The sequence below is a fragment of the Manacus candei genome, unplaced genomic scaffold, assembly GCF_025592945.1.
Source record: "Manacus candei isolate 608988 ecotype Guabito, Panama unplaced genomic scaffold, ASM2559294v1 h1tg000065l, whole genome shotgun sequence".
NCBI classification, from domain to species: domain Eukaryota; kingdom Metazoa; phylum Chordata; class Aves; order Passeriformes; family Pipridae; genus Manacus; species Manacus candei.
In genome coordinates, this window is record NW_026138113.1 from 11,969,657 (window position 1) to 11,988,556 (window position 18,900).

The following is an 18,900-nucleotide window of genomic DNA, read 5'->3' on the forward strand; positions in this document are numbered from 1 at the left end:
AAATCATTACAAGAATGTTTATAATCAACTCAGTTATGGTCAAGTGTGCACTGGCCTGTAAATTCAAACCTCCTGCCCATCCTTCACTTCCTCACAGGCACAGAGAGAGGAGCTTCCTGACTGCAGCATCCTGAGTCCATGGGCACAGGGACTCCTCCTCCCAGTGCTGAGGGAGTGCAGGCACAGCTCTTTGATGGTAATCACAACACAAACCAACAGCTTCCTTCTGTAATTCCTTTATTTTTATTTCACAGCTGCTCTTTACTGAGACTTACACACATAACCATTGCTGGAAAAGTATAGGAAAGTTAATAATTGTTAAAGGGTTACATGAAGATAATTGTTCTGTTTCTTCGGAATTGCCAATACTGATTTTGCTGTGAGAGGGGATTATGGAAAGACATGGAACACTAGAGACAGGAAAGTACTGTTACCAAAATAATCTAACAAATGCAAACACAGCCCCCAGTATTAACAGAAGTGTCGAGTCTAAGAGCACAGACAGATGTTCGCTGGGGATCCAGCTGTGCTGATCAAGGGCTTTGTGCCCCCCAGCTGCTCCTCCCTGCCCCCCGCTGAAGTCATTATCCTGCAGATCTGCCAGCGCTCCCCACTCACTCCGGGCAGGACCAGCCCGGGCCCATACCCTGTTATTGTTCCCAATAATCCAGTGGATTTTGCCTCAAGTGAGGGCATCCCCAGCCCGACCCTCCCGGCAGTGACTCCCCAGCAAAGTCACAGGGATGGCAACCGGTCCCACTTGCACTGAGACTGTTGTTCTGAAGCCCTACAAAACAGGCACTGCTAAAATACCATCTCCCTCAATAACAGAAATAAAAAGCATTCCAGAAATCATCTAAATTAATAAAGCAATGCCTAAAACCTGATTTGTTTTTGTTATTTTGGTTATTTTTGTTGCAACAAACACACCCATGGATTTTTCCTACTGAACTACAGACAGGACTTACAACAGTGCTGACACTGAACACAGCACAAACAGTAATGATACAGATCTTCCATAACTTAAAATGTGCACAGCACCAAAAACATCACCTTTGTTCAAATAACGCTTGTAAGAGCTCACCAAGAGTAAAAACTTAAACCACAAGCCAAAACATTGTTTTGCTTGGTGATTCTTGATTTTCGGGGAAGAAATTATGCCTGATGCAACTTTCACATTGAAACAATCTGAGATTTTTGTTAACAAAGACAAAACTAAACATAAAAATCAGATAACATTTAGGGCTGCAAACTCCTCATCCAGATATAGCACAATCCCTTTCTAACCTGTAAAATGCATTGTAAACCAGTTTTTTTTTTGTTTTAAATTTTTCAAGAGAATTTTGTATCAACTTCCACTTATTTTGGGGGATGTATTTCAAGCCATACAACACACATTTCCCAACCTTATCACAGGGTGTCAACTGTTACAATACACATGTTAAAACAGTTCTTTAAATACTAATTCCAACCATATTTTCAATTGGATTTCATCCTGCTCTGGTAACTTCTCTCTTGAGGTGACAAACTAGCAGTACCTGAATTCATTACAGCCTGATTAATTATGCTGCTTTCATATACAAAGGAGAAAGAGACTTCAATCAGAAGTGGAAACCTTACACAGTACCTGTGTAGCAGCAAATCAGAATATCAATCCCAGATCCCTACACTTCCATTTGCCTCGTGAATTCTTAGTAATTACTTCTGCCTTATATCACATAGGTCAGCTCAACTCAACACCTTGAAAAACTAAAGGATGTTCAGAACACTTCAGTTCTGGTTGACAGAACTTATACAAGTTATCAGAAATGCTGCAAACTGTACCTTCTGCTCTGCACTTACCACAACCCAACTCCACCACGCAACCAGCCTTTTTCTCTCCCAACTAAACACAGCAGGAGTTTGGGGAATAAAGGGGGAAGAGAGGAGCAGAGCCAAATGCCAGAGATCTCTTTTCTCATAAAGCTGAGGACTTGCCAAATTTTCATCTTTGGAGGCAATTTCCTTAAATTATCCAGAAACTGAGAACCACCTGGCTCTTCCCTTCTCCTAAAGCAGGGCTGTCACCAGAACACACGGATGGCCCAGAACACCCCATACCTAGACAGCAATGCTGTTTTTGATTGCTTTCTTTTCATGCTTGTTAACATGCAAAGGCAAATTAATACAAGACAAGAATCAGGCATATGTGTCTAAAACACACACTGCATAATTAAACTGAGAATGAAAACAAATCAAAGGTATGTACGTTCAAATAGTATTTATTGTTCCTTTACATAAAGGAACAAGGAACTTGGCAAATATTTCTTAGGAATAAAGGCCCATCTTCACAAAGGTATGGGTTATGAATAGCAATGAACAAGATAAGAGCACACAAAGCCAGCTCCAGTAAGCCACAGACAGAAGCAGAGCCAGACTGACAATGGAAGAATTCCCACCCTACCGGAGCGCTCTCCACACAGCCGTTTAATGCCAACACACATCAGCATTTACACGGAAAGTGACACTTCAGAGAAGTATTTTTAAATGCAAAGTTTGGGATATCTCTTTTTTAATATGGATAATACTCAAAGCATATTTCTCTCTACAGACTTAGGTCTCTCGTGCCTAAAGTCTGTAACATGCCTGTGTGCTCTGCTGCTAACGGCGATTTAAAGAATTTGCTGTACCTACAGAATTGTATTATGGAGATCCTAGAGGGTATGACTAAAACTTGTTGAAATTAAGTTCTAAGAAGATATATAAATGTAGGTGACTGGTTAGGGTTTGGTGAAAGCGAAGAACAGGAGGTGCTCCCACACCTCTCTCTCAGAGCCAACCGCCTGTAATAATAAATACACAGGGTTGGCCGTGGAATCAGGTGCTTTGCAGAACAATAATAATGCATTAAAAATACTGCCAGACCAACAGGCTCCCCTGTCTCATTCGAAGCCACCATTGTCCTGTATGGACAAAAACTGCAGGAGCATAGCTTAGACTGTCACACTCAGGCAAAAGGAGCTGGCACTGCCTGAAAACGAAACGCAGTGACAAAATGTCATCCCTCTTGTTCTTCACCTGGGGATGCCCCTGCATCACACCCATGGGCCCTCTTTTAACTAGGCAAAATCATGCTGCAGCTAACATAGCAGAGGAATTTACAGGGGTAGCGGGAGAAGTATGGCAACAGCTTGTAAACACTCACCCCTAAAAAAAAAGGAAGTAAAACTTAAAAGTAGATTCTTTAATAAATAGCATTGTTTAAATATTTAAGGCAGATACTCCTGTAAACTCTCGTCTTTATTCAGTTTCTGTAAACAAAACTCTGATTTTTGTCACAAAGATTTAAATCCACAGAATAACAAGCAATTGGAAAACATTTTATGAAGTAATTAAAACAAGTTGTGAAATTATATTATTCATTAAATTGCTAACACATTCTTCAGAAGAGAATGAAATATAAATAAAAATTCAGCGTGTTTATTTTTGACTATATGCTTGCCTTCTTTTCAATATTTTTCCTCAAAATTTAACCATGGAAGAATACCTTTATATGTCTGAACAACAGAGATGAAAATATGTACTTAATATTTTATCAGTTACTATTAACTTTGCTATTAGTATAAGTGTTCAAAGATTTAAAAATACATATTCCAAAGATATACATAAACCAGCCATAAATTAATCTTAAAAATTGCAGTAGAGCAGAAACCTCCTTGGGAGTCTTCAGCTTTGGCTGGCTCCGCCAATCTGCTATGGCCACTCAACCAGTTAAATAAATTTCTATAATGATTTCACCATTTTAGGCTGCCTATCTGCAAGTTCTTACTGTCAACACGAATTACCCTGTGTGCTGCAATTCCCCCCATCAATTGAGACAAAGTATGACTGTTGTAGTGCTCTGTTAACATGACATGCCTCTCATGGCTCTGGATTCCAAATGTCAGGATGATCCGGCACAGCCAGACGGAGCGTCCTGTATCAGATCTGGGAGGGCAATTCACACTGAACACTTCAGACTAGGTGGGTAAAGCTTTTTTTTTGATATGCAGTCTCTGGTAGGGTGTCAGTTCTGAACAACTTCCCCGTGTGAGGGTGGCTCTGCTGTTGGAGTGTAAGAGGCTTAAGGAGGATTAACGTGACACAGCTTGATGGGTCTGTTTTACGTGATGCTCATTCCAACCAGACACAGGGCAGGTAGCTTTGTCTTGGAGGGGAGGGAGGGCAGGAAAAGCTATTCAGGTGCTACTGTTGGTTTGGTTTTGTTTATTTGTTTCTTTTCCTGGAGAAAAGTTGTATCAGAAATTCAGTGCAAATCAGAAGTTTTCGGAAAAGAGTTACTCACATATCCCAACTGAATGCTGGAGGTAAAAATATACCCCTGAAACTCTTAAAAACTCAAATTGTTGTTAAGGCTTATGTGATCACATGTTCAATTTAAAAAGCAATGAATCTCAATATATACACTAATTAAATAACTCAGAAGTAAGTTATAGATGACACTGCCTTGTTAAAGATTTTGAAATCAGAAGATTTAGTTTTAGTTACATTCATAATTTAAATAAGAAACGCAAAAATCTGATTTCGTAGAATCTGTAGTTGGAAAAACACTTTCACAAGAAGAAACGCAGCTTTGCTGTCTCCCACCCACACACTTAGTACAGCTTAATAAATTTACCACAGTGCTATGTAATACTTAGAGAGTAAGGGCAGAAATAGAGAAAATTATGTTAAAAAGTAACTGGTCTTCATTGCCACCAGGATAAATTATTTAAAAGCCAACATATATCCTTTAAAAAGTTTTGTGAAGCCCACAAAACCTTGTATCTCAGTAGATCTAGAATAAAAAATGCATCTGACTGCAGACCAACCAGGATTTACGGCTCAACATGGGCTGCACAAGCTGAATTATGGATTACATTACGGTTTTTTATATATGGCACTGCAGAAAAGAAACCCCAACAGGTCAAACTGACTTATTAATCACTACAGCTAAAATAAATACTATATGTGAATACCATCAACTCATGGGCCACAAACTAGATCCAGGCAGAAACTTCTGAAGACACTTGGAACATTGGAGTCTTCAGTACATATCAACAATGTCAACTAAAAAGCATTAAAATGTTCATTAAGCAATCTTAAACTTCCATTAGTTGATATAAACTGATCAAATGTCAAACTGAAATACACAGTCTATACATATATACAGATTTCATTGTGTAGAGACCAGAGCCAACAAGAACAGAGTTGACTCCAGCCTGTTACTTTCAGACTTTACTCTGGGTGTTCTTCATTAGGAGTTTTCTAAAATAATGTGATTTGGACACTGGCATGCTCAAAACTGAAAATTATGATGGGATGGAATCAAATCACCTGTTGTAATTCTCCTTGTCCTTAAGAGAAGTCACAGTCCCACTGCAGGTAAGCTCACCAAAATAAAGAACATTTCACAATACTAAGAAATAACTAATTGAAGATTCAGACTCATAGTACTTCTTGAAGTAAATAAAAATAATTCTTTTTCTGGTTTCTCAATTAAGACATAAGACACTGACACCAAATATTTCCAAAGATGCAATTTTTATTTACAATTTCTTCAGAGAGACAAAACCTACCTTCTGTTTTAATTTTCTTCTCAAAGCCCTTCCATATTGGTTCTAAGTGATTTAAGCAATATTATCAAATTAAAAGAATACTTGATATCTTGATGTATGTTTTTTCCCAACATCACTGGTAAATTATTATTCCTTTGACTACCTGCACAGCTGACAACAATACCAGGGAAAGTTCTTCATTGTTCTGTTACTTAGTAAGATAAAAGCTAAGTAAGTCAACAGCAGCATCAAATTCATCCCATCTCATTGTAGCTACACAGCTGAGGATAAAAATTTTTGATAAAAGAATTTTCTGGCGACATATATTTTACCAAAAGGCAACACACTCATGGCTGTCAGTGGTGTCTGTGGGCAGGAGTTGAGCAGACTGCACTTTGTTTCCTCTTCCCTCCTTTAATTGAGCTCCAATGTACTGAAATTGGATGCTATTCATAAAAATTACTTACAGAGATGAGAAAATTAATTTTGGATTTGGAGACAAGCACCAGGCATATTTTCCCAGTCCATTAGATTCCGCTCATCTTTTGCTTTGTAAAGATGTTTCTTAAAGTTGGTTTTTTTAATTGTAATAGTAAAAAAAAATATAAAAAAGAAAACCAAGGGATTAACAAAATCTTGCTAAAGAGAAAAATGTAGGTGGCTTCTTTAAAGGAGAGGGAAAAATGTATCGCAGGACAGTGATATGGCCTGGGAAAAAAATGCCCTCTGCCAACACCTCCCCTATAGATAAAGCAGGCTGCAGTGCTGCTGTCTTTTTGATCAAGAGAAGAAATCCCACACCAATGACTGTTTCCCCTGACAGACTGCTTGTCCTTTTTAATGTTACATGAGAGCACCAGCCTGAATTTCCCTCCCCTCAGAGCTAGTACCACTACCACTGATTAGAGATGCTGGTCTGCCTAAGGGTACTCACTTCATTGGCCAAGGCTGTTTAACCTGTTGTGCTCCTTGCATTCCCTACCTTCCCTTTGGAGATGGAAACTTTGCCTTTTCTATGGAACTTTTTGCTCATTCTCCTAACAGAGCTTCCTCTAAATTGTTCAGTAATTGGTCCCTCATACAGAGGTTCAGCTCTTTGGCTTTGCAAGAGATTGTCATGCTCAAAAAGACTGGAGAATTATTTCTTTTCTTGATAATTACAGCATGGGCCAACACTATTTTCATGCTGCTGAAGCATGGAAATCACTATCTATGATACCTTCTACTTTCTCAAACACAGCTGCAGAAAATCTCAATTCTCTTCATTCGCCTCCCCATACAACACTGCTGTTCTTTGTCCTTCTGTTTGCTGAGATAATTATTATACCAAGATTTCTACAAACAGAACAACAAAAGCCAGTGAAAACAGGCTTAGTGCACCACCTCCTCCAGAGAGCTGATCAACAGGCCCTGCTCAAAGCTCCTCAGAAAAGGGAGAGGGTGAGTTAGGGTAAGACTTCCCAAAGTGCTTCCGTGTCCTAAAGTCTGACTCTTCAGCACTGGGACTCTTAACTGACCTAGAGTTTCCACACACAAGTTTTATAATAGCTTAACTCAGTTGCAGTTAACACTGTGGAGTGTGTGTGTGTGTTTTCAGTCATGCTTGGAAAAGTGACGTGTAACCAACCCACCAGCCAGTGAAACCGCCCCATGAAACCAACTCCAGATTCCTGAAAAGTGGTACCAGTTAAAGAGCTATAAAGACCATAATTTTATTCAAATCATGTAACTTCACATAGGCCAAAAAAGTGAGGTTTTTCTCCAAAGACAGGAGGAAAAGGAGGGAAAAGAAACAATTTGACTGACAAGTCACGGAGACACTCATGATAATTTTATCACCACAGCCCCTCTAGACTGTAAAAAATTTCCTTAGATTGTTGCTATTTTTTAACTTCTCTGCTTCTCTTTTTGACTGCTTTTTTGGTTGCCTATATTAAAAAAACTCAAGCCCCACCAGTGTAAAAAAGGATGCCAAGGTCGGGGTGCTGCATGATGCCCTTCCCTCCCTGCTGCACCTCCCCTGCAGGAACTGGCTGCCAGCCTGTAACTTGAAGGCAAGCAGTAACCAAGTAACTAATAAATAAGGAGTACACCACTAAAGTAAACAGTACCCTAGCTATAATTAGCTTGAACAGACAAGCTGCTGGTGGTAGATGTCTCTCCGAGTTCCCTCAGGCCCTCTCCAGCCCCCACAGAATCCCTTTAACCAGCATGCTCCTGTTTGACTGCAGGCAAAACAAAAACAAAAACCCCCTTTTTTCCTAGTCACTCACTAGAACAGAGTGTGTAACAAAAGGAACACCAAGACGAAGATCCCACTATCAGCTGGTTTAACTGTATTATTTCTTTGAAAGCAAAATACTGCCCGTAATATTCAAGATACACTGGGAAACTTCATAAACCTGCATTTAACACACACTGATAGTCCCACAGACCTCCATGGTAAAACAGCACAGGACTTTTTTCTAAAGCATGCAAGATGTTAATTTCTAGAAAACAAAACTCTGGGTTTACCATAGGGAAAAAATAGAAAATAAAGTAGTTTCCTACATCAGAACCAGAGTAGGGAAGACAAGGAGATTGACAGGAACACCGACGTACACAGCGCTCCAACAAAAGCTTATTGCATGTAATTAATGTTCTACACGAGGCACATTACTGACTTCAAACAAACCAACCACTCTGCTTAAAGTTAAGCATGTGCACAAGTCCTTGCAGGTTTGGAGCTCAAACTCTTTAACTTCTCATGAATGTGGCCAAACAGGACTCACTGTGCCATGGCTCTTCCAAGGGAAGGATGTGCAGTGCACGCTGCTCACACCTCTTGGGAACAGTTTTTCACAAAGCTGAGAGGCTCCTTTCAGCTCAAAGTTTAAATATTTGAGCCCCACCTTCAATTTTATCGTTGGCAAATTGTAGCCAAACTGTGAAGGAGGAATGTGGACAGCAGGAGATTGGTCAGCGCATGTGACAGAAGTGTGAGCTTCCATTTCCAACTGAAACAAGGGTTTGCTCAAAACACAATTTAGAACAGATCACAGACATTAAAAATACATCACGTTCCTTGAACAGCAAAGTTGCTCACAATAAATTTGCTTGCACCAGAAACTCCTGATATGGTGTCATTTCATGATGACATTATTCACGAAACCTGTAGTAGGGACCTGGCTTTACATTTTGTGCACGTGTACATATAATATGCACACATGAAACACTCACAAACTGATAAAGGAAACATTCTGACTTACATGAAAATCTTGGAAGACTTGCATATGGTAAAAGGAGGCCATGAAAGGCCTGTTTTCATTTTTCTTTCTTACACACTGAGCTTGTTTTCGATTGGGACTACTTAAGATGAAGGGATAATTTTTTAGTATACATAATAACACAGTAAGTTCTGAATGAAATGTTTATCTGTCAGGAGTTTTTTTGCTGTTGGTTTGGTTTTTTTTCATTCAAGAACCTCTACATTTTTATCAATAGGATTTTGTAAGAGCACATTTAACTGTAGCATAATGCATAGTGGTGGGAAGGTCCCTTTAGGGGACACACAGTTGGAGAGTGGCTTGGTTCTACAATTGACATCAGGTAAAATAATAATAAGTTCTGTTCAGTACTCCTAGGTAGAGTGTTTACATTAAAAGTCTGAAGTTCAAGACTCTTTGCCTAAAGGCTCAGGGTAAACTAAAAATGTGAGCCCAACTGTCGCTGTCTGTATGATCAATACATCACTTGACTTCCTATCAAAGAATCGGGCTGAAAATATCAAAAAATGTGCATCTTAAAACATTTCAAGTTCTTTAGACTTTTCCCAAACCTCAGCTTCAGTAAAGAATTTCTTAGGCAAAAAGGAAAAAAAATTTCCCACAAAATGTACCTGGCATTGAATGGGATGGAAGGGAGAAGAAAGTTAATCTACCTGATGATTCTTCTGACTCCTCTAGAGAAGGATCACTTAAACAGGAAGCACTGCCACTTTAAGATACAGGTATAATTTTTTCCATGTATATGTTGAAAAGTTACACCCTGAAAATTTTCTGGTCAGGTTTTAAAAATTATTTTCAGTGACATCTAAAAAATGTCACAGCACCTTGGACCTTACCCTCTAAAGTCAATGGGCAAACCCTCCAGACTTTCTCTTAGTCTTATCAGTTTTATTTAGCCAGAAGAAAGAAAAATTCTGTAATTATAAGTGTCAGAAAAACAAAGGCTGCAAAACAGATTTTATCCTTCAGTGTCTGAAAATCAGGAAGACAACCAGAGAAGACAACTGAAAATACAGAAGAACTCAACCAAAAACTAACCCCTCCCAAAAAAAAAGAAGCTCCCACACCCTCTGTCCACACACATCCTCAAGGTAGCTGCCTATTGCAAGGGGAACACTACCTTCCCAGGAACAGCAGCAAACCTCCATTGGGACTGACAAATAATGGATGAACTATTAACTACTCCAAAGTCATGGTGCCAAGTTCTCATTTTCCATGCTAATAAGCTGCACACACTATATTTATAAAGTATCCATAAATTAAAGAGTTGTATTTAATATGACCACATTGCTAAAATTATTTTCTTTTCAAAAGTGCAGTAATTTTTTTCTTTTGTAACCAAGAAGGAGGATTTCCATTAGAAAAAAAAAAGAAAGAAAAAAAAAAGAAAGCAAAACACTCTTTAAGTGAGAATGCAGTAAGAAAGCCTTTGAAAAGCAGAGAAAGAAATGCTCTCATGGTCTCCTCCTGTGTGCTAGATCAACATCAGGCAGCCAGGTAGGATCAACTACCACTTCCATCTCCAAATGAAGTAAAAATCAAATTTGTCTTGGCCAATAAGGAAAAATGATTAATATCATTGAACCTGTGTCAGAATATTTTGTGTTACACAGATCAAAGGAACATACACACAGTATGCAAACCTGCTCTCCCAGTAAAAAAGAATGTTTTTCCTGGCACAGAGCCACTTGCTGTTTTCTTGCACTGCTGCCTGGCTTTTTCCTCCTGTCAACTGAGATCCATGCACAAATGTTCTCCTGACTCACTGTCTGTATTCCTGCCTGTTTGCAACAGGCATGGAAATGTATTTCTACACATTCACTCCAAATTACAATTATTAATCATCAGTGTAAACATAGCATTAGCCATCATCTTTAATGCCTTCCTACTTTTTACTCCCATGTCAGTAGGATGCATTAGAGTAATCTTTATGAGTCTTGTTTCACAAAATAAAATCAGAATTCTAAAAAAAACCAGTCTGTGTTCATCATGGGCTAAAACACAGTTTGAAATTAAATTCCTAAAAATGAAATTTTATCATCAAGGCAATTGGTTTTTAAAATGAAATCTGATTTATTTAAGAAAAATGTGTGCAATTGCTAATTAGGGCAACATCTGTATAGTGTTTCAAAAGACTGATTTTCAAATAGGTATTAACATATTTCTTGTGAACTATTTTAATATTTACACAGTTTTGAAAACAGGAAGCAAAACAAGCCACAGAAGTTAAAGCTAAACTTGAGATTTTCAAAGATTCATAAAGTAGTATGCATGTAATTCCATGGGAAGAAAAAAAGTAAGGACAGACTCCTTTCTTCTGTCTCCTTGAAAATCCAAACCCATACATTTAACTGACAGCTTTGGGATACCTCAAATGAAATCATAACTGTCAGCAGCAGTGACATCCTACACCAACACAGGTCTGAGAGAACCACTGCATTTTATCATGGCAGTGATACATGGAGCAAAGAGTGCTTGAAAAGGCAATGATATAATAAATCATAAAAATTCCTCCTGTTCTGCTCTCAGTCTACAGGTTTTAAAAGCACAAAAAGCAAACTTTAACTTCTTGAACCATAAATGCTTGCAAAAGGTGTTCTGGTCTATTGTATCTGCTTTCATATAACTTAAGCTTAAGCAGTGTAAAGGATCTTCAGATTCCAGGGCTTTCTAAACATATCTTGACCATTTTAAACAAGAAGTAATTTATCAAGAGTCAACTATACAGCACGAAGACCAAGCTGAGACTTGAGCTGTTGAACAAGTTGTTCCAAGCACCTTTGAAAGTGGATGCCATAAAATTAACTTTAGTGCCAGAAAGGTGAGGGAACAGCCTAAAGATTTGCTCAGAGAAGGGCAATCCCACTGAGTGGTGTTTTTCCCCCAAATAAAAGACTGTTCATTGGTTCTGGTTCTTTGGGATCTGTCAGAAGCAGTTATCCCTCATATACTGGTTGATGAATCACCTTCTAAATGTGTGTGATATTCGCTGAGCAGATACTCTGGGGAGAAGCCAGTGCACAACCCTCTGTAACAAAGACTTCTGCAGGACACACTGTACATCTCTTTTTGTTTAAAAGGGCAAGAAAGGAAGGAAACCAAGCCAGGCTTTCCAAGACACAGCTCATGTCTGACCTATTCCAAAGAGCAAATTGCCCAGTATCCTGATTCTTCTTGATATTGTTAAAATACTGACAACCAACTTGAGGAAATAATTGCTGAAATGTCTGTGGATAACCCAAGATGAAGTGAGAATGTCAGTTCTAATGGTGCAAACAAATTAGTCATGTTCAGCAATGGGTAACTAAAAAGAGACTGCAGTCAAAAGTACTTTTCCCCAACTATGTCACAGTGCTTCTCAAATAGTCATGAATCCATCTTTACATTTTCATTTAGAAATCAGGAGTTACTAATGGCATAAAGACCTGATAGACAGGAGTATTAAGTAACTTCTCCTATGCCTGCATTGGGAGGCCCCTGGTATAACACAGACTTACAAGTCTTAAACCAGCACCTTAATCATGTTTTATACAAAACCTAAACACGAAAACAGCTTTAAAATACTCAAATTAAATCGTCTTAAAGATTAATTTAATTAAAAAATGTGGTGCCTCGTACCCGAAATACGCTTCCAAATCACTTCAGTAATTAGCTTTTCTCCACACAAAACATCCCTGTTTTAACTGTAGTTTTGGGACTTTCCAGGTCTGCAAGAACATTATCCTTCTGGACTATTATAATGGCTGGAATATACTGGATGAGCAAACACAGAGAGGATCAGATCTCCCTTGAGCACTGGCCCAACATATGGTCCTGCACATTTTGAAAGATGGTGTTTGGGATACTCTGCTGCATATTCTTAAGATGACTGCTCTTCTGCTGTGAGAAAGAGGGTTTTTTCTTATCCCTAAAATGACTGTCTTCAATAAGTGGTGATTCACTGAACTAGCCCTGAAGCTGCCTTTGGAAGCTCAGTATTCAAAAACCATCTGTGCCAGCAAGTACCAGGAGAGGGCTTTCACTTGATATTTAAACAAATTATACCCTCAGATATTTCAAACATATACTCTGTATTTATGTATTTTGGGGTACTAGCCATAGGTCTCAATGAAAAAGCAAATTATTATTATTATTATTAAATACAGCAAAATATTTGCATTTAAATTCTACACTTTAATTCCATAATAAAAAATGAGGGACTTGGAAATATGCAAATTCTGCATTCATGCCACCTTAGCACTACCCAGATATTTAACTTGTAAAAGCTACCTGACCCAATCTTGGGATGGTTAATCCTTTTCTTAAAGCTTTAACTCTCACAATTATGTGAAAATACCCATTTCATAAACAAAACCAAATTTGAATCCTGACTCTTAAAAGCCTTACAATTCAAGAAAAAAACCACTGAAAATGTGACCTGGATAGATCTGAAATCAAACGAAAAGCAACTCAGGTAAACAAAAGCAACTCAAAACTTCCTATATTTAATCTGACATTAGAGGTGCCTAAGGATGCTCACTAAAGAGCTGAAGTGGTTGCTGCTTTGTACATTGTAACCTGTATATGTGACCCACTGCCCTCTCTCTGCCTCCACTGCAGGGGTACCATGTGTGTCCTTGCACATGGTCCAGGACTGTTAGATACCCAACTTGATAATCATGCATTCAATTCCAAGAAGCTGTGACTTTTTCCAAAAAATTTTGTCTACTGTTATTAAATAAATGAAAAGTCCCTAAAAAATTCTGCAAATGCAATATTTTCAACTGCAAGGCAGAGAAGCCGAATCCTTCCAAAGGTATCTCGTTTCTCTTTACCTCTTCTCTTTTCCTCTTGATCTAAACCACATTATAATAATAAGCAGGCTGAATTACTGATGAGCTGCTGCTGCTACAGAGGCAGCTGTGTTTGCAGCAGATCATCTAAAATACGAGAAGACAAGAAAGGCACTAAAAAGGAAGGGAATGAAGTGCAGGTGATCTCACGTTTGCTGTCTCTGTCTTGCTGGAAGTTCCTTTCCAGTGCTCACTGGGCTCTGGGCCAAACTGCTTCAACAAGCTAAGCAGGAACTATTTACTTTTTATTGTTGTTAGGTTAGTCTTCTTCCTATTTATCACATGGAAATGGGTTAGCTCAGGGTACAACAAGAGCCAGAGCCAATCAAAGGGAAGAGGCAGGAATGCACTACCAGGGATTGGGATCGGGTCACAGTCAGATTGGCTGAGGCTACTGACAGTCTGCAACTGGTCACACACGTGGTGGCAGTGTCATTTCAGAACATCCAGCTCCTGCTCATCCACTTTTCCAGAAAATATTTTTTCCTGTTTTTTTGGAAAGGCATTTTTATATGGTGGTGGCATATAGAAAAAAAATAAATTTTTTAAAAAGCATGTAAAAATAACCTCACTCCAAAACTGCCCATTTTCCATGTCCCCAAGTAAAAGTAATCAAAAAAAAGTTAGCTGTAGTAGTACAGAAGAGAAAAATGATGGGCCTGGTCTTATGATAATCCTGCCATCCAAAAAAAAAGTCTATTTTAGCTATGGCTTGAAAACAAGCCAGGAAGTCCAAATGAGCACTGGCAACGTGAGACAGAGAACAAGTTTAAAGAAAACACTCTTGAACAAAGTGCTGGTGGAAAATATAGGCAATTATGAGTACAAGCTTTTTCACATTTATAAAAGCTGTAGAAGAGATTTCTCTCTATACAACAACCAGTACTTGAACACAGAAACACTAAGCTTTTCCATCAGCTTTTTGTCTTAAACAGAATATCCATCAGTAGCCCCTAAATTGACCTCCTGCTCAGATCAAAAGGGTATCATTAAAAAGATCCGATTTCCAAAGAGAAATTGTGAGCTGGTATTTCTGTTAAAAAAAAGAAGTTGGACTGAAACCCAACACTTCTCATTGAAAAATGGCCAATGCAACGAAGTAAAATATCAAACAAGAGTTAGTTCAGAAAGGGAGAAAAATGTACCATGCCAGGGTGGGATGATTTGTAAATTATTTCCTTTTGCATCAGCATTTGGGTAGTGTCTCAGTTGCAACAAAAGCAGACATGTAAGTAAAAAAAGATTAATGAGGAGATTAGCAACTTCAATTCAAAAACTGGCTATTTTGACTCAGAAAAAAAAAAAGGCAGGCCAAGGAAGCTCTGGCCAAGTCAGACCTTGCTAGCAGAGATTATCAGTAGCAAGGGCTTTAAGCAGCTTAGAAATTGCTTAGAGAAATCAGTGTCATAGACCACAGTGGAGGTCAGAGATCTGAAGGTGGATGTCAGTACCACAGAACAGCCTCATAACAATGTTTATAATCTCCAGAAATCCAAAGAAGAGATATCAGACAGTCTTAGACAAAAAATACAACATTTCACTACCTTTTACAGTAAAACATCTTGGAGGAGTTGAGTTTATTTCTGCATAGCAGCCCTAAAATGAGCTCAGAAGAATACCAGAAAGGGAGTTTCTAGCAGCCAACTTGTGTGACAGCTTCTAACAGCACTTTAGGTCCTGTTCCCCAGAAAAGACATTGAATAATGCAAATACAGTATCCAAGACCTTGAAATCAGCTTGCAGCCAGGCATCTCTGTGAGCTGGCCAGGATGGTCAGAAGCTGGGAGAAGTGGGACAGGAGCAATTCTGTCTGAACTGGCACACAATTCATGGCTCCAGGAAATCCATGTATCGGCAAAAACTCCAAGGATCTTTTGCCAATTGAACAATACAGTTGTTTAGCAAAATCTGGGCTAGGTGAGCAGCAAAAGGAAGCAAAAATCTCCAGAAGCCTTTGAAATTTGCCACAGACCTTTATCTTTCCTTGAAGCATTGTACTAGGAGATAAGGAGCTTCTAGGGAGAGAGGGAAGCTGTTCATCAATAACCCATTGAGGCAGAGCTCTGAATAAAATGTTGCACTGAAGGTGACCACAGTTTTGTCCATCAAACTGTAAAAGCTTACAAAAGGATCATTTTTTTTTAAAAAGAGCCAATAGACAATAAAAATCAAATTCTGATACTTGGGAGAAAATATTCCCTCGGTCAAGTGAAGACAAGCAGGGAAGGTACACTTGGTAAAATCTGAAAGGATCCATGTATTATTAGAAGGTTCAAATTATTTTTAAATGAGTGACAGCCAAAGCTGTCACTGTCCAGTTGAGTTTCTAATAAAGTTTCTTCTGGCCTGTTGGTGTGAGATTTCTTTCAGGTGCATATGGAGAACAAAATTCTTTACCAAACATATGACAAGGAGGGAATAACAGGACAACACAAAACACAGGGAGCTCCCTTAGTCTGAAACTAATTTCACCAGAAACAGGAGTACCTCCTACATATTTGGAGTCCTAAGTCAAGTTTAGAATGTAAACAAGATCCACTTCTGTTCCTAGCTCAGCTAATTCCCTAGCACTAATCTTAGCACATGAAAAGAGAGAAGTCAGATAAAAGCTGTCCAAAATGGGAAACAAAAAGGCCTTTGGAAATGCCTGGCATTTAGACAGTCAAATGTCTGAGCCAAAACTGTTAGTTTAGTTATTCAAAACAAAATGTTTGCCTTTCCTCAGAACAGGCATATAATAGGGAGAATTTCTCTGACTCCACTGTGTAGGCAGAGCAGGAACAAAAGCACCCAACTGTATCTGTGTTGAGCAACACAGGGCTCTTCCCAGCTACCCAAGGTCCTGCAGCCCTGTCACCACAGCTCTGCCCCTTGGTTAACACACACCAGGCTTTGGATGACCTTGCATTCCATTGTGCAGTACAGCTGCTGCTCCATCTGAGATAACAGGAGAATCATGCTAACAAATCTGCTTCTACTTCTGAACACAGTCTTCTCATTGAAATTTCATACAACTGAGCATGATCATAAGCTTATCTTTGCAGGGGTGGGGGACAACCTGATATTCTGTAAGAAGTTTAGACACATATTTGTCACAAAGCCACACTTACTGGTATTACTACAAGCTCTTGGTTCCAACTGTGAGACTACAGTTATATTTTTCTGGATACTTCTTCACTCCCCACTCTTTTTTTTTTCATTTTCCTTCGGATTAGGCAGAGCAGAAAACAGGTACAAAGACAGTGAGTAGTTTAAGACCTACACTTCCCATTCAAATATTTTTAAAATATTCTTTAATTATCTGCTGACAGTTAATACTTGAAAATACAACTAAGAGAAGATGGCATTTTAACTGTGGCAAGATAAACTGGACTCACGGTCCTTCTAATTGAGAAATGTGCCTTTTCAAGTTACACTGTTCATGGAAAACAACCGGAATAAGCAACTCTAGGTGTTCCTCTGAGGTTTAGGAGTAATAATCTCTCTCACTCTCTACGGGCACATACCTCCCCTCCTATGGAGAGCAGTCCAGGTGTATCCAGCTTCCGTTTCTTGCGGGGACCGATCGCTGCCAGTGCCGTGAGATTGGCATCCCTCTGCCTCATCTGGGCCAGCTCTTGTTGCTGCATCTGGTAGAGAGAGGAACAACTCACTTTAGTTTTTATTCTGTTGTCACTTTGAAATGTTATTTTCAGACCTGTAAGCATGAGGCAGAAGTCACACATGATCAACCCCTGACAGCACCTTGCTGTTCCCAGCCACTCTTCCTAGAGGAATAATGAAGATACAGAAGTTCTCATGACTTTTCACAGGATTTCTGCTTCCAAATAACTCAACTGATTTTGGAAACTCCATGCTTCCATTAAAAAGTGCCTTAGCAAGTACTACATACTAACTACACATCTCCAGTTTAATACTGACAAGAAGAATGTAAATGCCCATTCAAATATTACGAAAATTTTTTTCATCTCATATTCAAATGTTTCAAATACTCAATATTTTCTTTAAGAAAATCTAAATTAATAAAACACCTCTACCTAAACACTAGCTGAAGGTAATACTGACACAAAACCTCTACAACCCAAATTTACAGCTGCTTTCTGGGATTAAGCTTTAGGTAAGAACACATTTGACTGGTTTGAAGCTAAGAATAATTAAACAATGTGCCAGCTGCTCTATGTAACAAAGTAACATGCTACAGAAAATAAGAGAAAATACTCTGGCCAGCACAAGAGAGGCAAGATTGGATCTTCACCATAAACTGTATAATCCTTTCAAGGAGTTAATCTAAGTGTCCATGAACACTATTACTTTAATAAATATTCTGATCATCAATACTACACAAGAGTAATTGATTAGGTAATGCAGTATATTATTTTAATTAGATAAAAGCATTCATAGCTCTCAGCAACAATTCTTATTAATTTCAAAACTTTGGGTTTGCAAAACCCCTCAACAAATTGTGAGGAGGTGTTTGCTTTCTAATCCCACTGATGTCATACTTGTTCCTGCTTCAGCAGCAACACACAGAACACCACCTCAAGAAATTCAGTGGTGGTATTAAAACAATGTATGATACAGGCACAACTCTTCATTAAAATAAAACTGAACTGACAAGCAGATAGAAGTGTCTCAGCCATCACCTACATGTGACCTGCACATACAAGCAGAGCCTGAATGATCTTGGCTGATGTTAAAAGGAGAGGAGGTTGAAGCTAAGAAGTGCCAGTGTCGGGTATTTTTCTCCATTCATGTCTGCCCAGAAAAAGCAGGTCCACCTCCTGCCTCCCATTAAGCACAGTTTTCAGATTCATTCATTTAGCAGTGCAACATCCTTGTGACCAAGCACTATGAACAGCTTTGGCCACAGGCTCCCCAGGGAGGGCTTTCAACTCAGGCTGCCAGTGGAGGCCCATCCCACCCCTACCAAGATGCCAAGGCCAACACACACCCAGAGCCTGAGGAGGGACTGCAGGGGAACCCAAGAGCACCTGAAGAGCAGCACAGAGGAACTGCAGCCAGCAGGTCAGTGCATCAGGGCCCAAACCCCAACACAGTGTTCCAGGGTGGCCTCAGCAGGGCCCAGCACAGGGGACGGTCACTGCCCTGGTCACTACTTCTGACACGTGGGCACACCCGGGCTCATGCTCAGCTGCTGTCAACCAACACCCCCAGGAGCTGTTCTGAGCTGCAGTCAATGGCTGATGTTCACGTTGAGACTGGTGA

At 39.2% G+C, this 18,900-nt stretch overlaps 1 protein-coding gene across 1 annotated transcript in view; it reads right to left on the reverse strand.

Annotated features, from left to right (window-relative positions):
* LOC127479182 (transcription initiation factor TFIID subunit 4-like) overlaps positions 1-18,900 on the reverse strand; it is a 145,463-nt gene that overhangs the window by 27,485 nt on the left and 99,078 nt on the right. The window contains exon 14 of the mRNA XM_051805811.1: positions 17,181-17,303. Within this exon, the coding sequence (XP_051661771.1) occupies positions 17,181-17,303 (123 nt within the window). The remainder of the gene's footprint in view (positions 1-17,180; positions 17,304-18,900) is intronic.